The sequence below is a fragment of the Vombatus ursinus genome, unplaced genomic scaffold (genome assembly GCF_900497805.2).
Source record: "Vombatus ursinus unplaced genomic scaffold, bare-nosed wombat genome assembly UNPS02014959.1, whole genome shotgun sequence".
NCBI lineage: Eukaryota > Metazoa > Chordata > Mammalia > Diprotodontia > Vombatidae > Vombatus > Vombatus ursinus.
This window is the reverse complement of record NW_020954737.1, coordinates 11,392,446-11,413,320: the sequence shown is the minus strand read 5'-3', so window position 1 is coordinate 11,413,320 and position 20,875 is coordinate 11,392,446. Positions and strand designations below refer to the sequence as shown.

The 20,875-nt window shown below is 38.7% G+C and overlaps 1 protein-coding gene across 3 annotated transcripts in view; it reads right to left on the bottom strand.

Annotated features, from left to right (window-relative positions):
* The window catches only part of EPHB1 (EPH receptor B1), a 722,599-nt gene that overhangs the window by 60,751 nt on the left and 640,973 nt on the right, over positions 1–20,875 (bottom strand). For all 3 annotated transcript variants that reach the window (XM_027845332.1, XM_027845333.1, XM_027845334.1), the window contains exons 11-12: positions 16,347–16,594; positions 3,909–4,124 (exon numbers count right to left, since the gene is read on the bottom strand). In XM_027845332.1, the coding sequence (XP_027701133.1) occupies positions 3,909–4,124; positions 16,347–16,594 (464 nt within the window). The remainder of the gene's footprint in view (positions 1–3,908; positions 4,125–16,346; positions 16,595–20,875) is intronic.

The following is a 20,875-nucleotide window of genomic DNA, read 5'->3' as shown; positions in this document are numbered from 1 at the left end:
GTCATCAGCCTCACTCTCTTTTCTTTAGTCATCAAAGTCCAATGGCAAGACAAAAAGTCAAGGCAATTGTTGATGGCCTGGGATGCAGTGGATGACCTCGGCATTTTCAATGTTTGATGAAGCTCTAAGCACTTCACAGAATCTGCTTCAGTCACCTTCATGGCCACTGGAACAAATTGTTCTCTTCTACCCATTCTACTGGGGAAGTCTTCACATGCTTGGAGTAGACAGCCTCATAACTCACCAATAGATCTGAGATTGTCAGGTACCCTCAACCTCATTTAGTCTGTCTGCCAAGACAATTTTAATGGGGTGTGGCTGGGATGTATGAAGTGTTTAGGGAGGGCTAGCACCTCTGGTGTGAGACTTGCTGAGCCCTTTTCAGGGTTGCTCATCTACCTTTTGTGTCCACATGTCACCCAACTCTCACCTGTGGCTCCAAGAAGCTGTAGCTTGTGCCTTCTTCCTATACATTGTATAGGAAGAAGGAAGCATCAAGGTTAGCATGCTGGCCTTGGAGTTAGGAAGACCTAGGCTCAACTCTTGCCTCTGACAAATACTATCTGTCTGATCCTGAGCAAGTCTTCCATCCTCTCTTTTGCTTCAGGAAACTCGATGAAACTATAAATTAACAGAGAATGTATTAACCAGCATTGCATTGGTAGAAGGAATTTCCTCATCTGGGAGTTCTCTATATCAATGAAATTACAAGTCTAGTACCTATCCCTATGTGTGGGCAACATAAAATCTCATAATTGCAAGAGACTTTAGAGGCCAGCTAGTTGAATCTATACCAAAGAAAAATGTCCTCTATAGCATCCTAACAAGAGGCCATCCAGCTTTTGTTTAAACACCTCCAGTGACTGGAAATCCACTACTACCAAAGGCACATGGCACTTTTGGACAGCTCTAACTGTGAGGAATTATCATACTATTGGTATGGAAAGCTATAAATTTTAAGGCAGAACACAAGATCAGGAGTGTGGGAGAGTGAAGGCAAGGACGGAAAGGGATAGTAGGGTCAGGTTCAGTCATGGGGTAGCTGCAAATATTTCTTACTGACTGGTGATCAGGGCAGGGATCAGAAGCCAAGAACTAGGGGGCCCATCCATAGGTAAAGGCAATACTTTGATCAGAAACCAGGTATACAAGTTGTATAAGCACGGGCAAGGAAAAAAATCATGCTTTGCCCTATCACATGTTATTCCCTGATCTAACTGTATTAAATTTTCTTCCTACCTCACAATTTTACTTCAAGCTGAAATAATTCCATTTATTTTTTGCCCAGGGAGAAGCAATCCCAGGGTCCATTGGTAGGAGTTAAAAAGATGTGAAGGACATAGTAAGTTAGTACATCAGTTAACCTGGCCAATGGGATTTGTGAGGTCAAAGATAAGGCTGGCTATAAATAAGGTTTCTGCCATTAGGTTGGGGAGTTTTCCTGGTTCAGACTTATTTCAATAGCCTTATGGAAAATTATGAAAGACAGCATAGAATTATGGATAGAGGGTGGACCATGAAATTAGGAAGACTTGGGTTCATGTCCCACCTGTGACAGCTGTATGACCCTGTGGATTACCTAATTTCTCACTACTCTAGGTAACTCTAAGTTGCAGAGAAGGTGTTGACCTGCATTGATAAAGGGAGTTTCTTTGTAGATATAGGAATATTCTATACCCATGAAATCACAAATTTAGTCCTTATCCCTATGGAAAAATATAGGAAACATAATAAAAAACATAGCTCATGTATCTGTCCTTGAATAAAAGGAACTAAGTACGATCATTGAAAAATTGATTAGCACCTTAATATTGAGAAAGCAGCTTGGTATGGCTTGAAAGAGGGCTGGACTTAAGGTTACAAGACCTGAGTTTGAATTTTACCTCTGACAGTCAGAACTGTGTAAACAGTGGCAAGGAAAGAAAATAATGACTTGTCCAGTTATCCAAAACTATTTCCTAATCTTAATTTATTAGATATGCTTTCATCTTTGGCATATTCTGTAATATCTCTTAGGTTCACCAAATTGTTAATTATCTTCTGTCCCTTGAGGGTATACCTCTGCCTCTCATCCCATCTGCTATTCTCACCAGACTTTGAAGAAAAATCTCTACAAAGCTATAGCAATGAATGTTTAGTTAATGCTGATAGCTTCAAATTCCTAACATTTCTGTCCCCCCCTTTTTTTTTCAGTGTCACTGTATGGTCATCTCCTTGTGTCCTAAACAAAATGACCTAGACGTTCTCCTCTATGTCAGTGAGCCCTTTTTTCCAAGGCCCTATCTGTGAGATCCTTCTCACAAATCTTGCAGGATTCAGGCAGGAGGCACATCTGACCCAAGATCTTTCCAACAGCTTGATCAGACCAGTCCCTTCTTGAGATGCAATGCCTGCTTAAACTCATTTGGTGCTCCAATTCAATTCAATGCATGTACCTGCAACTCAATTTCTTGCACTGTAAATTGGGGATTAAAAACACTCATTATAAATGAGGGTTGTTATGAGGAAAATATTTTGTAAAATCTTAAACCTTAAGTACTACATGAATTCAAAACATTATTATTGTTCTTAAATAAGTTGTCCAGTTTATAAAATATCTTCTCTCTAGCTTAGGAAGCACATTAGTCTGATGTCTTCCCATCTTTTAAGAAAAACTTTTAAAAATATATGTTTCTGTAGATGTGCGCAGGTAATATGAGTACATATATATGTGTGTGTATGTATACACATTTATATGTGTGTATACATATGCATAGGGCAACTAGGTGGCACAGTGAATAGAGCACTGGGCCAGGAGTCAGGAAGACTCATCTTTCTGAGTTCAAATCTGGCCTCGGACACTTACTAGCTATGTGACCCTAGGCAAGTCACTTAATTCTGTTTGCCTCAGTTTCCTCATCTGTAAATTGAGTGGAGAAGGAAATGGCAAACCACTCCAGTATCTTTGCCAAGAAAACTCCAAGTGGGGCCATGGAGAGTTGGACAGGATTGAAATGACTTAACATACAAATACATACACACATATATATACCGCATATATATACACATATATGTACACAGATACATATGTACACTATGTGTGTATATATGTATGTGTGTATACATACATATACACAACACCTACCATTCCCAAAATAATGTAAATCCCTTAAAGGCAGGGGCTGTTTCACTTCTGTCTTTTTTATTCCATATCTGGCACAGTTCTTGGCACAAAGTAAGCAATTAATATACATTTGTTGATTGATTGAATTGTTGATTGATCTAAATAATTTGATTGGCTGAAGTTTGGGGGAGGGGATGTACAGCACAGGCAAATGGGGAGGGAGGGAGGGGGCAATTTAAGAATTTACTTTTGCCTGAAATACAAGTGTCAATTCAGACAAAAGTAAGAAAGCTAACTATAGTAATTCAGGTGATGATATACATGTAGAATCAGTCTAAGCATAGACCAACCTCAATCCAATATGGTTTGAGGCTGGTCCTGACTAGAGGCCAGGGAATAAACTAGGAGACTTCCACAGTGTGAGAATCCACTGATGTCATGCTATCTGTGGCTGGTTGAAACACAGTGCTTCCTGGCGATGAGGCTAAGGTTATGAGTCTGATGCCCTTGGGAATCAGTTAATCTCGTACTGTACAAAGCCGTAGAACCACGTACCCTTTACTCTCTCACTCTCTCTTGCTAGCCATTTTACAAACATGTGCATTGCTAATGTATGGTGTTAGATGCCAGATGGCTGGCTCTGCACAAATACATACCACCTGCTGGGAAACATTCCCTCCCCACCCTCTATCCCCAGTGTATGTCTCATTGATGGTGGGTAAGCGGTGTTGTCTTCACATAAGAAAGGCTAGAACACTGCTATTAATATTTTGTCATATGCTCACGGAACAAAGTGCAGACTCACCAAGGAGCTAGTGTAGGTGGGGTCCGAGGTATCATCCTGTAGGTAGCGGGAGAGGCCAAAGTCGGACACTTTGCACACTAGGTTGCTATTAACGAGAATATTTCTAGCAGCCAGGTCCCGGTGCACATAATTCATCTCCGATAGGTACTTCATACCAGCAGCAATCCCCCTGAGCATCCCCACAAGCTGGATCACTGTGAACTGCCCATCATTTTGCTGTAGTTAGACATTAAAAAAAAAAGTACTTAGATCATCATAACAAAAAAAAAATAAATTAGAAATTGTAAAGCCCTTATTTCCATTACTCTCTCTTCCCTAAGGCTAAGGAAATAGATGACATTTATAGAGCTCTTTCAGATAGATAAAAATTATCTCATTTGATCCTCATAATAGCCACAAGTGGGGTTAGAAAGATGATGAGAAAACTGAGGCTCAGGGAGATGACCTGACTTACCGAGTCAATTGGCAGAAGAAGTCTGTGCATCCACAGCTTCTTTCTTAAATCCAGATGCAGCACACATCCCACAATCCAATGCTGCCCCCATCAACTGTCCCTTTGCTAAAATTTGCTCATCCCTTTCTTCAAGACTCCCCTCATGTTGTTCTCTTTATCTGGAATATTCTGCTCTTCAAAGCAAGTCCCTCTCCCCTCACTATGTCTTCCTTGACTTATAATATGACCCAGGCAAGATGAGTCATCCAGTGGGCTTAGTCTCTCTCAGTGATATTGTATTGCTGGATCATCAATTTAGAACTGGAAAGAACCTAGGAGTTCATTTAGTACCGCTTCTTCATTTTTCAAATGAGAAAAGAGAAGAGTGCAGGGGTTGAATAATTTGCCTGCAGTCATACAGATGGCAAGTAGTGTAGCAAGGATTCAAGTTCTGATCCTCTCACTCCAAAGCTCCTAATTTTTTCACTGCTACATAGATTAGTTTGGATCTCTTTTTATGTGTCTATTATTTATTTTTATTGCGTTGTATACTTTTTAGAAAGTTAGTCAATAAATATTTATTAAGCATGACTATGTGCACTGGGGATACAAAGAAAGGCAAAAACAAACAAAAAGAACAATCCCTGTCCTCAAGGAGCTCAGAGTCTGATGGTGGAAGCAACATACAAACAACTATGTATAAGCAAGACATATGCAGGATAAATTGGAAATAATCAAAAAAGATAAAGCTCCAGCATTAAGAGGAATTAAGAAAAGCTTACTGAAGAAGGTAGGATTTTAGCTAGGAATTGAAAGAAGCCAAGAGGTGAAGATGAGGAGGGTCAGCCTTCCAGTCATGGGGGACAGCCAGGGCAAATGCCTAGAGTAGGAAGATGGTGGAACAGCAAGAAGGCTGGTGTCACTGGGTCTCAGAATACATAGGGGTGGGGTCTAGGGTCTAAGAAGACTAGAAAGGTGGGAAGTGGAGCTTAGGTTAGGAAGGACTTTGAATAAAAAATATTTTTTTATTTGACCTTAAAGGTGATAGAGAGCCACTGGAGTTTATTAAGTAGGTGGGTGACATGGTTAGATCTGTGCTTTTTGAAGATCCATCTGACAGCTAAATAGAGGAAGGACTGGCATAGGGAACAATTTTAAGCACAGGGACTCTGATTTCCATTTGTGAAACATCTCCCCAAAGCCTTTTTACACAGTGGTCAATGGATAAGGTAAATTAACAGAAATGCAGCACCTATACTTCTCTGTCCTCCCTCCCTCCACCATGCATGCCACCAACATGTTTCCCATCTTCTCCCCATGGTCATGCTACAAGACAGCAACAGAGTCCAGTCAGTGAAAGGACCTAACTAGAGTCAGGACACTTGAATTCTGGTCCTAGTTCTGTCATTAAATATATAGACAGACATATTTAATGTCTGTCATTAAATATATGACATAATGATTTATGTCATTAAATATATGGTCCATTCCATTACCTCTTTGCCTCATTTTCCTTAGGTGTAAAAAGTGAGGTATAATATTTACCTTGAATGGCATAGTGGGTAAAGGTAAGTCCTCCTGCTTCTGACACCTACTGACTGCATGGCCTTGGGCAAGTTGCTTATACTCTCAGTGCCTCAAGAAACTCTCTAAGACTGTAAGTTGCAGGGGGCGGAGCCAAGATGGCAGAGGGAAAGCAGTGACTGTCTTGAGATCTCTCCCAAAGCCCTCCAAATACCTAAAAAAATGGCGCTAAACAGATTCTAAAGCAGCAGAACCCACAAAAAGACAGAGTGAAACAAATTTCCAGCCAAAGACAGCCTGGATGGTTGATCAGAAAGGTATATCGCGCCAGGCGGGGAGAGGAGTGCAGTTCAGCGTGGGCACGCAGGCTGCAGAGACCCTGGAGCAGGCCTCAGAGGGCTGATTCACGGGCAGCTGTGGTGGTTTCCAGACTTTTCAACCCATGAACGCAAAAGACAACTTAGAAGGTCAGTGGGAAAAGTCTGTGACTGTGGTGAGAGAGGAGCTAGGTCTCAGCCTCAAGTCTCGAGTGCGGCCCAGGGCTGTGGCTGTTTCCTGAGTTTCTGGCCCACAAACTGAGGGGGAATTGAGTGGATGATCAGAGGGAGATTGCAGGTATCTCTTTGCCAGTGCTGAGGCAGGAATCTCTTGCTTTACCAGTGCTTGGATCTGGGTCACAGTTCTGAGGGGGCAGTCCTGGGGTGAGGAGGAGCACTGGTGCAGTGGAGCTTGTTGTGGTGGTGGAGAGGAAACACCTCGCCCCTTATCATACCACCTTGGAAGAACTACAGGTCTCTAGAACTCTAGAACTTACAGGTCTCTAGAAGTAGCTCTGAAAACAGCTGTACAAGCCCCCGAAGCTTGGGACAGTACATTCTCCACATTGGAAGCAGACTTTTACCTTAACAAAGACTTTAAAACTCAAGTAATTGGCTGGGATCATGAGTAAGCAGCGCAAAAAGAGTCAGACTATATTATCTTACTTTGGTGACAAAGAAGATCAAAACATACAACCAGAAGAAGACAACAATGCCAAAGCTCCTACATTCAAACCCTCCAAGAAAAATATGAATCAGTCCCAGGCCTTGGAAGAGCTCAAAAGGGATTTTGAGAAGCAAGTAAGAGAAGTAGAGGAAAAACTGAGAGTGATGCAAGAAAATCATGAAAAACAAGTCAACATCTTGCTAAAGGAGACCCCAAAAAACACTGAATAAAATAACACCTTAAAAAATAGCCTAACGCAAATGGCCAAAGAGGTCCAAAAAGTCAATGAGGAGAAAAATGCCCTAAAGAGCAAAATTGGCCAAATAGAAAAGGAAGTCAAAAGATTACTGAAGAAAATATTTCCTTAAAAATTAGAATAGAGCAATTGGAAGCTAGCAACTTTATGAGAAATAAAGACACTGTAAAATAAATCCAAAAGAATGAAAAATTAGAAAACAATGTGAAATATCTCATTGGAAAAACAACTGACCTGGAAAATAGATCCAGGAGAGAGAATTTTAAAAATTATTGGACTATCTGAAAGCCATGATCAAAAAAAGAGCCTAGACATCATCTTTCAAGAAATTATCAAGAAAAACTGTCCTGCTATTTTAGAATCAGAGGGCAAAATGGAAATTGAAAGAATCCACCAATCTCCTCTTGAAAGGGATCCCCAAAGGAAAACTCCTAGGAATATTGTAGCCAAATTCCAGAGTTCCCAGGTCAAGGAGAAAATATTACAAGCAGTCAGAAAGAAACAATTCAAGTATTGTGGAAACACAATCAGGATAACACAAGATTTAGCAGCTTCTACATTAAGGGACTGCAGGGCATGGAATATAATATTCCAAAGAGCAAAGGAGATAGGACTGCAACCAAGAATCACTAACCCAGCAAAACTGAGTGTAATCCTTCAGGGGAAAAAATGGTCATTCAGTGAAATAGAGGACTTTCAAGCATTCTTGATGAAAAGACCAGAGTTGAATAGAAAATTTGATTTTCAAATACAAGACTCGTGTGGAACATGAAGAGGTAAACAGGAAAGAAAAAATCATAAGAGACTTATTAAGGTTGAACTGTTTACATTCCTGCATGGAAAGATGATATTTGTAACTCATGAGACCTTTGACAGTATTAGGGTAGTGGGAGGGGAAAAAATTATATGTATGTATATATATATATATATATAGATAGATAGGTAGAGGGCACAGAGTGAGTTGAAAATGAAGGGGTCATATCTGAAGAATAAAATTAAGGGGTGAGAGAGGAATATACTAGGAGAAGGAGAAAAGGAGAGGTAGAATGGGGTAAATTATGCCACAAAAAAAAAAAAAACCAACAGAAAAGAAAAGGCTCTTACAGTGGAGGGGAAATGGGGGAAGGTGAGAGGGAATGAGTGAATCTTATTCTCATAGGATTTGACTTAAGGAGGGAATAACATACACGCTCAATTGGGTGTGGAAATCTGTCTTACCCTACAGGAAAATAGGGGGGGAAGGGGACAAGAGAGTAGGGGAATGATAGAGAGGAGGGTAGATTGGGAAAGGGAGTAATCAGAAACAAATACTTCTAAGGAGGGACAGAGTCAAAAGAAAGAATAGAACAAATGGATTGGTGGAATAGGATTAAGGGAAATAGAGCTAGTTTTTCACAGCATGTCTACTATGGAAGCCTTTTGCATAACTGCACATATATAACCTATATTCAGTTGTTTGTCTTTTCAATGAGGGTGGGTGGGGAGGGAGGAAGGGAGAAAATTTGGAACCCAAAGTTTTAAAAACACATGTTTAAAAAAATGTTTTCACATGCAACTTGGAAATAAGAAATACAGGAAATGGGGTACAGAAATCCATCCTGCCCTACAGGAAAATTGAAGGGGAAGGGGATAAGAGAAGGGGGGGAGAGATAGAAGGGAAGGCAGACTAGGGGAAGGGGTATTTAGAATGCATGTCATCTTGGGGTGAGGGGAGGGGTGAGATGGGGTGAAAATTTGGAACTCAAAATCTTGTGGAAGTAAATATTGAAAACAAAAAAATAAATAAAAACTACCATTAAAAAAAAAAAGACTGTAAGTTGCAGAAAATATGCTTATCCCCATTGGTAAAGGAAGTTTCCCTACTTAGGAATTTCTAATACAAATGAAATCATAGGCCCAGATCCTATTACCTACCTACCTTAAATTATGAAGGGTGAATTAAGTGTGGATGTATTTTATTGGGTAGCTGGGTGGTACAGTGGAGAGAGCACTGAACCTGGAGTCAGAAAGTCCTGAGTTCAAATTTGGCCTTAAACACTTACTAGCTGTGTGACCCTGGGCAGGTCATTTATCCCTGTTTCAGTTTCCTCATCTGTCAAAGGAGCTGGAGAAGGAAATGGCAAACCACTCTAGGATCTTTGCCAAGTAAACCCCAAATGGGGTCATGAAGAGTTGGATCTAACTGAACAGCAACAACAAAAATATTACATCAGTGTCAGTTAAAATTTTTTCTTTAAATTAAAAAATATGTAAGGGCCAATAAAATCATGGATTTAAAAAACCTTTGTCTCAGAATATATTCTATAAATGTGAAGTACAGGTATTGGATTACTACTTATTGGTGCATCCTCACCCTTCTGTTCAGATTTTTTTTCCCAATGCAAATTTTAAAGACATTCTTTCTCAACCTGGGTTTATGCCACCTATCTTCAATTGGTCCATATTTTTAATTGTCTCTTCATTGCAAAAAGATGGGAGAAATTGTCATCTAATTGGATGAAAAATGAACCAGACAGCTTGACTTTTCAATGCTTCCACATACGATAAAAATGAATTTCCTACTTCAACCTCAAGCTTACCCATCTGGAAGCAAAGTCTCTCATTAGCTCTCATGGCATTGTCTACTCTTCTTTTTGTAATTATCATGTTCTACTATTCATTATATTCATGTGTATAATTTACTCCCTCCTCCCACTCAGATGTAAAGTCTTTGAGGGTAGACACATTTTCTTTTCTTCTCTGTTGTAGCACTTCTCATAGTAGCCACTTAATACTAAATGTTTGAATGAATGACTGGTTCTAATTCAGTGTTTCCCTTGCTTCCTATAACAGCAGACAACATATGGTTGAAATGACCCAGGGAATTGCCTTGTGCAAATTTGGGAGGGGGATTTTAATTTTTTTTTAAATTTTAACAGCTTTGTAAAGGTCCATTTTTGCAAATATATTTAACCATGTTTGCCATGTCTCCGCACCTAACTGCTTTACCCTGGGATAACAGCTATTGAATCTTTGGAGAATTGCTTTCCATTTTCTTTCTTTTTTCAAATTAAAATCAGTTTCTTATATGGTTCCTGGGGCCAGCAAAGGTTAGATCGTCAAACAGAAAAGGACTCCTTCGTATTGCTTCGGACGCAAGATGAGATGGATTGAGCACATACAAGAGTGACCCTGAAGTTGCAAGGAACTTCTTTTCAGCAAAAGGCACAGGTTTATTAGAAGAATTCCCCAGAGAGGCCTGTCAAACTGGAATTGATGGGGCAGGACATTCTTAGGTGAAGCCCTGACCTCTAAGACCTCATGGTTCCTCTTTCCTGAGATGAAAATGTATCATGACCTCAGCAGATTGGAATCTATAACCTTCCTATGTCAGGCCATTCAGTGTTCTGTGATACGAGGGTTTGTACGTCCATGAGATTCTGGCTCTTGAGTCAATCCATAAGCAATGAAGTAGCCAGAATATATTTATTGAACACTATTTTAGGCACTAGGAGGTATATTAAAGAAAGATGTGATGTCATCATGCCCTTGTGCATTTTATACTTTATTTGGGGAGATAAGACATATATACAAGACAAAAACAAACCTGTTGATTTTACTGATATGTAACAAACTTACCAAACTGCTAGCATCAGTTAAAAAAAAAGATGAATAAGCCAGAAAAAATCAATTGAATGGAAGATCACCTTCTTGCATTTCACTTTGGAAAAGGATCTAGAATGGTTGCATACTTAATAACAATACTTGGATGGATGGATGGATGAATGGATGGATGGATGGATGTGTATCTGAGCAATATGCAATCTGAATTTTCCCAACAGGTAACAGTTTTTAAACTGAAATTACCATTTTACACTTGGATTGGAGTTACTTTCTGATTTTATCCTAGATAGAAATGATTCAGATTTTTTTAAATACTTTTGGAAACATGAAACTCATTTTAATTTGTTTAAAGGAAAAAGCATCATGAAATATTAGAATTGGGACAGGCTTAGATATCATCTAATCTAATTCCATCATTGCATAGATAAAAAAAATGAGGTCTTGAGAAGTTATGATTTGCCCTAGGAAATACAGCTAGTTACTGACAAGTGTAAGAGTTGAGTTCTTAACAATATTTCATTCAGCAGATTCTTTTTTCCTACATGGGAATGAGGTATCTTGGCTCACTGTGGGGATCTCTCCATTTTATCTTGACTAGATAAGTCATAGAGGTCCATTTAATCCTACCTCTCTTTGAATATGGGACATCAGTTGACAATGAGACACCTTGGCATCTGCTAATCATTGTTCAAGAATATTTGGAGATTGGTCCTATAATTATGGGAGGGATACCAAATTAAAAGTCATGGACTGAGTTCCAGAAAGTAGATGTTTAAAAATGCATTTATTCTCTGCATATAATAAGCATGGGTATTTTAGGAAAACAAAATAACCCATTTTAATGTATAATCAAATTTTTTTTTATAATTTTTCTAGAATGTAAGAATGAATGTGAGTGGCCAAGAAAAAAAAAAGAGAAAATAGATAAGGATTAATTCTGACGTGTTGAGTGGATAATTGGGTATATAGGGATCCCAGAAAGCTGGGTTAGACCTAAAGTCCCTGCTGCCTCTCAATGAAAATAAATTTAAGAGAAAGTCAAGAGCTAAAAGGAAGATATGTAACTGAAGAACTAACCCTTTTTCATTTACTCTGAAATGTGATCCCAAATTTATCCTTCTCCTCAAAAGACAGGCCCCATAGAACTGAACTGATGACCTACTTTTCAATTTTATCAAGCCCTAGATATATCAATTAATGTTGGTATACTCCAGGGTTTGGCATTAAGACTGAAATTGCATTTATAGATTACTTGCCTTCATGCTTTGGAAAGAAAAAGTGAGAGATACCCACTTCTTTCCTAATTTGTTTAGCTTATTCCTCTTACTTGCGTTCTCCCTTTTCTTTCCTTATAGTACTTTGTCCTCTGTTTTTCTCTGCTTCCATCTTGCTCTTGGGTCTCCCACTATTATAAATTGGGCCTCACTTTTACATAGGGGGAAAAATAAAAATGTCTCCCTGTCCCAGAGCCTAAAGTGAATATTGTTTTGTTTTTATTTTTGTCTTTTTTTTTCTGGCCTTAGACAATGGTTTCCTGGGGCATGTTCCTTTAGAGATTCTGTTAGGTAATCTCCAGTTCATGTTCACGTTTTCTCAAAAAGCATAATAAAATCACAACCAAAAGTAATTGATTAGGGAAGGGTCATAAAACAGTTTCCAAGAATGCTTTATCTTCCCAAATTGCCTTCTATTCATGAAAGAGGCAAAATGTGTAGGTCCTTAGATGTGCTTTTATGTACTGTCTTCATTATGTACCAGAGCAGAAATTAATATCATTTACTCAAGTCAAGGTTACTAAGCAATGTACAGAAAGACCTGTTTCACACATGTAGGACACGTCTGAGAATATCTGCTTACTATGTGTACAGTGGTGGCTGAAAAGACAAGGAAGGCAGCCCACAATATTCCCAATGGTAGGTTATACTTTGATTTGTATCTATAGTGGTGGTGGTGGTGGTGGGGGTAGTTTTTGTTTTGTTATTTGTGACTGCTGGGGTGGACTTATGATCATCCTGACATGTTTGCTCCCAAAGATCTCTCCCATTCCTCATAACTGTAAGGCAGGCCAGCTTGTATGCTGCTCCTGTTTTCCAGCAGGCCACAGGGGCGTCACACAGTTGGAAGTGAAAGAATGTCCTTGGAATGTTCTCTTCTCCCAACCTTCAGCTATCCACAGAGCAGCTGCTTGGGGATTCTGCTGTCGTCCATTTTCTGCACATGCCTAGCCCCGTGGACTTGCATAGGAATGAGGATTGGTTCAGTGTCAGTGGACTGCCGGGCTCCAGTTCAGGACTTCATTATTCCTAATTCTGTTCAGGTGTGCCAACCATGATTTGACTTAATTCAATTCAACGAAAAAATTAATAAATGCCTACCATGTGCAAGGCTCTATGCTAAGTTATTAGAAAAAAATTGAACCAGGCCCTGTCCTCAAGGAGCTTACCTTCTATCAGGGAATAACTTTATTCAAGTAAATACAAGTGATACAAAATAAATTTGAGAGGGTGAGTGTTAATTGGAATTGGAGGTGAGTGTCAGCAAAAGAGGTAATATCTAACCTGTGTTTTGAAGAGAGCAAGGGATTCTACAGTGTGGAGGAGAAAAGGGAATCCACTGAAAACATGGAGACACATTAAAATATGTGGAGGTGGGAGAAGGAACCTTTTGTACAAGAACCATCTATCAAACCATAGGTTGTCAGACACCATGGTTACTCCATGGAGTTTCAGATGCTGAGAAGGGACTCTTTCATCCTTGCAGAGGACTGGTCAGTCTCCTAGATTCATTTTTGTCTCTCTTTATCCATCAGTGCCTCATCAGACAATATGCTGCCTGTGGAGCAAAATGTAAGGACAACTTTGGTTTGAGTGCTTTTTGGTGTTGTTGTTGTTTGTTTGGCCTAATTCTGATCTTGTAGTAAAGTTGGCTACTGCAGGCTGATTCACAACCATGGCCTTTTCCAGGTTTATTATTCTCACTCCATAACACTGATCTGACTCTACAAAGCAGACCACGATTGACTTCAAGGTGGAATGCGCTGATAAACTTTCAACAACCAACACTCCAGGGGGAAAAAAATAAATGCACCCACTTTAACTTTACTTTGAAATTAACTCTTAAGTTAAATCTGCATTATTAACACTTTCTTAAGTCTAGACAATCCACAAAACAATCAGCCAAGTTCTGATTTGTGGTATTTGCTAACTTCCAGGGTAGGAATGCTAATATTAAAAATTTAGCAATCAGGGGGCAGCTAGGTGGCGCAGTGGATAGAGCACCAGCCCTGAAGTCAGGAGGACCTGAGTTCAAATCCGGCCTCAGACACATAACACTCACTAACTGTGTGACCCTGGGCAAGTCACTTAACCCCAATTGCCTCACCAAAAAAAAAAAAAAATTAACAATCAGCTCTTGTGTGCTGGTTGGAACTGTTTCCAGCACACACACACACACACACACATCCCTGCTTCAGGGACACAGTCATCCACATAGAGCCATCCTTAGCCATTTGCAGGGTTTCTTATTAGGTTTACTGAATTGCTAGCATTCTCCATATGCTGGGATCATATCCCAGGAGGAAGTCTTTTGTGATATAGAAGAAGGAATGCTAGACTTAGAATTAGAAGACCTTGACTAGTTGCTCTCCAATTTAAGTAGTAAATCAATTAATGAGCATGTTTTAAGTTTGTTTTGGTTTGGTTTTTGGAGGCAATTGGGGTTTAGTGACTTGCCCAGGGTCACACAGCTAGTAAATGACTGAGGCTGAATTTGGACTCAGGTCCTCCTGACTCCAGGGCCGGTGCTCTAATCACTGTGCCACTTAGCTGCCCCGTTAAGCATGTCTTAGGCACCAGATGTGGGCAAGCCACTGAGTTAGCTGCTGGAAATTCAATTATATAAATGAAGCAATTATTATCTATTGGGAAGACAATGCACATATTTCTAAGTATGTAAACAATAGATATGATGTAATTAGGGATGGGGGTGATAGTAGCTTGGGGCATTAGGGAAAGGGAGATACACAGGTAGCACTTTAACTGAGTCTTGAGGGAAATTGGAGATTCCAAGAGGCAGAGGGGAGGAGCCATGAAACCCCTTTGAGTTTTGGTTTCTGCATCTATGAAGGTGGCATTAGTTCATAATATTTGTACTACCTTTCTCAGATGATTGTCATAAATTATAGGTAAATTTATAGCATTTTAAAGTTTGCAAACAGCTCTCTTATCTCATTTGGTTCTCACAAAAACCCTCTGAGAAATGTACTTTTATTACCCATGTTTCTTTCTTTTTTTTTTTTTTTGAGACTGTCTCCTTATGATAGAAGTTGATACATCACTTTAGAAAGGGAGAAAGGGAGACAATACTCTAGATAAGGGAATGGTGCTTGACATTTTTTTTTTTTGAGACTAGGTCATTTTATTTCACCTGACCTGGCAGTGCAGAGGCTACTCATGGCCCAATTCCACTGCTGATCAGCACAGAAGCTTTTTTTGTTGTTGTTGTTTTTGTTTAACCTCCTCTGTTTCTGACTTGGATCAAGAAGTTTCTTCCTCATTCAGCAGTCTGGTGGCCCCAAGCTTCGGGAAGCTCATTAAATTTTGACCTTTCCTGCTTTTTAACCCTACTTCAGCTCAGAACTCCAGAACTCAAGTGATGCACCAGCTTCAAGCCTTCCCTAATAACATAAATTATAGGTGTATGCCCTTGCACTTAGCTTATCCCCATTTTACAGAAGAGGAAACAGGTTCATGGTTCTTAAGTGACTTGCTCATGGTAACACAGCTGTTAAGTGGCTGAGCTCTCTGTCCACTGTGATACCTATATGCAAGAATGGCTGTGCAGCATAGATCATGATTTATGCCTCCAATGACAATCTATTCTAATACTACCAATCTGCTATCCTGGAGTTGCTCTGGGGGACTGGTGAACTTCTCCAGGTAGCTTACTAAGCTGCCAGAGAACAAGTCTACAAATAGTGTTGAGTATAAAGTCAGTGGACACAATTTAGAAGTCTTAATGGAATTTCCTGCATTTCCTGTGGGGAACATTTGGAAAATGGATTCTTTAATCCCTCAATCAAAGCTGCATTATCTTAAAGAAGGCTGTGTGTTTAGACATTCTGTTTTTCTCTGTTACTTTCTTTTTAATTTCATTTTATTTTGCCTAGGGCTTCCTACCATCACTGGATCTTCTTTCATTGCCCACTGGACTTTTCCCTTAGGTAATAAAAAGATACCTATGCAGTTAAGTGGTGCAGGAGATAGAGTGCTGGACCTGAATTCAAATCCTGCTTCGGATACTGTACGTGTCTGTGTGATCAGCTATGTGACCCTGGGCAAGTCATTTTAACCTCCCTCAGCCTCAGTATCCCCATCTGTAAAATGAGGGTAATAGTGCCTACCTCTTAGGATTCTTATTAGGATCAAGAGAGATATTTGTAAAACATTTTGCAAAACTTAAAACACTATGCAAATTCTAGCATTTACATAGTTCTATCTTCGTTCTCCTTCTCCTCTTCATCATTATTCTTAATCTTATAACAAGCCTGCTTAGAGCATGCCCATTTTCCACATGATTATTACTGCTTTCCCCCAGTCACCTCTATCTTTGCCAGGGTGGACACTAGGCTTATTCTTACCCTGAGGAAGGAGTCCAACGCCCCATTTTCCATAAATTCTGTGATGATCATGACAGGACGGCTCTTGGTCACCACCCCTTCCAGCCGGATTATATTTGGATGGTCGAACTGTCCCATGATACTGGCCTCACTCAGGAAGTCCCGGCGCTGCTTCTCCGAGTACCCTGCCTTCAGGGTCTTGATGGCCACATAGATCTCCCTCTTTCCTGGTAATTTCAGACGTCCTTTGTATACTTCTCCAAATTCTCCTGCAATGGCAAGAATTCAGTTACCATCTTCTTCCTTTTCAGTCTTTTGGAGGACAAGGAAAGGTAAATTGCCAAGAATGATAACATTCTAAGTAGAATTTAGATTAAGGTGACAAAGATCGAATACTCATTAAAAGCACAATATTGTATCTCTTTCATCTGTTCCTATTAAACATACAGAAGAAAAACTAAAATAAATTCCCTACCTCTACTATTATATAAAGTTCCTGTAACCAAAATGCAATTTCAAAATATTAATTTTATTTCATCACATTTGTTTCTTGATTTGCATTCCAATTTAATAATAGAAATGCAAAAATCACTTTCCTTTTGATTGGTACCATGGTTCATTCTTATCAGAGATTGAACTAGGACTGCCTAGGATTATTGCTATTATTTTCAGGTATTGTAGTTCACTGAATAAATGATACTGAGCAATATTTAAGTATTAGATTGAAAGAGATTCAACACAATTGCAGTGAAGTCAGCCACAGGAAAAAACCAACATTTTATTTCTACTTAAAGATGATGCTGTGCTCTGTTTGAATGTGTTTTAAAACACTGTGTTTTGTTTGCCTACTTTGTAACTGCAGAGAGTAATTTTGTACCTGATCTTATGTGTGATAGCAGTTAAATGACCATTCAATATAAAATTAATAACAGCTCTAGCTTCAAAAGTCAAAGTGCTGCTTGTCAGAGGGATAGTTTGGTGGAGAAAAACCTTACTCTGACCAAAAAAAGACAATAACAGGGTACTATACAGGCAAACATAGGGATGTGTTCTATCACTTTTTTTTGGTTCTCTCCTTAACTCTTAGCAGTTATATAACTTATCATAATTCTGGGAAGAAGCCACCTCTTCTTTATTAAGTTGGAAGTTATCAGATCTCTCACTAGAAGGAAAATTATAGTTTGGAAGGGAATGGACTGCAAGGACCTTTTATATATATGCCCTGAGAAGGTTTTGACTCCTCAAAAGATTCAGTGAGTTAATGACACTCCAGCTTGGATAAAACCATAATTCAATTAAGCAGTGATTGAAAATATTGGTTAGAAAAGTACCAAATGGTACTGTGAATTCCAATCACACTTGTTATCTGTATCGCTGTCTTCGGCAATGAGTCATAGCTTCTTAGAACTGTAGAAATTAACAACACAACAACAAAAAAAAAAACAAAACAAAACACAACAAAAAACTGTAGAAACCACTTAGACTGCCTAGTGCAGTCATTTTCCTCCACAACATTTTTTGACAAATAGTTATCTAGTGTATACTTAAATAATTTCAGTGATAGAGAACTCACTCTATTCTATTTTTAGATAGCTCTAATCATTAAAAAGTCCTTTTTATATTAAGTTAAAACACTACCCACTCCCAAGTAAATTTCCCATAACGATTCTTGTTTGGTCCCTTTGAATTATACTTTAAAAAGTCTGCATCCTCTTTTCCACATGATGGCTCTTCAAACACTTGGAGATAGCTGTCATTTCAGCCCCAAGATATTTATCTCGGCTAAACAACTCCACTTTCTTTGACCATTCCTCATATGACAAACAGAAGGATGTGCTAGGTTCTTGAGATAGGATTTTTTTTTTAATGAAACGGTCCCTTCTCTCAAAGACCTTAGATTCTACTGGATACTGGCTAAGATCTCATGAACATTAAAAAAAAAAATTGCAGCCCAGTTACCTCATTGGCTCATATTGAGGTTTTGGTCAAACAAAACTCCAAAAGTTTTTTTTTCACATAAAATGCTTTTTAAGCTTGTTTTTCCATCTACATGGACACTCTATTTTTAAAAAAATCTAAGTTCAGAATTTTTATTCTTATCAATTTTAATTTGATTAGTTATTATCTATTATTATGATCTGTTTAGATTTTTTAAAAAATTTTTGGTAGTTTGAAGTATTAGCTTTCCTCCTCCTCTGCTCTTCCTCCTCCATCTTCTTCATTGTCATTGTCATCATCAGGATCTCTGTCAGAATCCCAGGTGCAAAGTTCTCAGCTCCAAAAGAATGAATCACAGAATTTTAATCAGAGACCATCTAGTGTAGCTCAGAGCCAAAAAATGAATCCCCACCACAACAGATCTGGTAAGTGGTCATCAGACTTTGTTGAAAGAATATTAACCATGAGGAACTCATTACCTTGGAGGTAGCCTAGTATATATATGAATGTTTCTAATTGTTGGGAAATTTTCTTGACATCAGCATAAATTTACCTCATTGCTCCTTCAGCCCATTGCCCCTGGATCTATTCTTTGAAAATCTAATCCCTATTCCACATGACAGCCCCTCAAATGCTTGAAAAGGGCTGCAATGTCCCTCCTGAGTCTTTTCTTCTTTGGGCTAAATTATCCCTGGCCCCTTCAACTGATCTCCAAAGGGCATAGAAACATGCCTCTTCTTTTCCTCTCTGTCCTGCTTGTCCTCTTGGGATGCTTTCCAGTAACTGTGGAATACAGAGCTGAAAATAAATAACCCTGGGACTGAAAGGACCTCCATCTTGCCCCCAAGACAGTTACCTATCCACCTAATAGGAGTAATAATAATAATAGCTAATATTTATATAGACCCTACCATGTTCCAGGCATTGTGCTAAGCATTTTACAAATATTATCTTATTTGATCCTCACAATAACCCTGTGAGATAGGTGTTATCATTACCCTCATTCCATAGATGAGAAAACTGAGGCAAACAGAAATTAAGTGATTTGCCCAGGGTCACAGAGATAGTGAGTGTCTGAGGCCAGATATAAATTCAGGTCTTCCTAACATCTAGGTTAGCACTCTATTCACCATGTCACCTAGCTGTCCCCAATAACATGCTGACCTGGAGAAAGCCTGGGCATAGTGGTACATACCTATAATTCCTACTATGGGGTACACTAGAATCTAAGGGGATGTGTCCTTTTATAAGGTATCCCAAAAGTTTTCAGCTTTAACAGTTTAAAAATGTACTGTCTTTTGGGACATCCTATATAATTAGCATTTAATTTATATCTCCTTAGTTGGAACTTTCATGTATTGGGATTTCTTTATATGAAGCACACCTGTCCAATGTGGACTTTTTAGCCCAGTTGTTATCAATGGTGGTAATATTGCCATGGTCACTGAAACTTTCCTTAAATGTTAACTTCCTTAAATGGCCAATGAAGTTGTTATACGGGAGTAATTTGCAAATACATCATAACTGGAAAACAACTTACTGAAAAATTCTGTAAAAAATATTCATTCCAGCCTTCAATGACTTACTTCTTTTTAGTCCCAGAGCACAGGTGACTCAATGTATTGTCCTTACTATAATTAAACAGAACATCAATATCTCTGCCTCCAACAAACTTACAATCTAGTACATGGTTGGGACATTTGTCTCCCTTTATAACTTTAAGTTTGCAAGATCAGCATTAAAGAGGTTGAGTTCCCCACTCCTCCTTACATAGTTTTCCTGCAATTAGCATACAACTCAACTGACTGACAGGAAGTACCTTTCTTCTCCTGATCTGAATTAACAGGTACTTGCTTTCCAAGATCCTGATGCCAAGCTTGAAAACTCTAATAAAATAGATAGATAGCATCTAACATTAGCAAACTTCTATTTTAACATTACCTAGAGAATGAAATTTTGAAAAGAACTTCATTACAAATTGTTGCCTTTCTCACTAGATTTAGCTCAATCACATATTAATCTCAATCATAATAATCAATTATTCTCAATATCTAATTAATTAATCTAACATTAATCCAACCCTGTTTTTTTTTAATCTCCAGACTTGATTGATTAGAAAAAAAATCTCTGTACTTACTCTGAATTTTATCTTAAAGACAGTAAGTCCCTACTGGTACACACCTTTCAGATTTCCCAACAGTTTGGTGTCTAAAACTCTGATAGTCGCTCAACAGTGTTATGGGTATTTCAGGTTAAGAAATTATTCTTTCATGTGATGTCTTTCACATCCACCCAGATGATGGAGTCACTCCTTGTAGGTTTTTGCTCCTCCCAAAGCACCTTTTTAAATCATTAGAATCATAGAATCTCAGAGTTGGAAGGGACTACAGAAATGATCTGGTTTAATTATTTTTTTTTTAATTTTAAATTTTATTTAACATTTTTCTTTTCAAATTTATTTTCTTCTTCTTCCTCTTCTTCTTCCTCTTCTTCTTCTTCCTCTTCTTCTTCTTCTTGTTATTTTAGTCTATGACTTTGATTTATTGATGGTTAAGAAATGGGACCAATTTCACAACCTTTTCCAGTCTTTTCCAAGCACTCTTGCCCTTGTG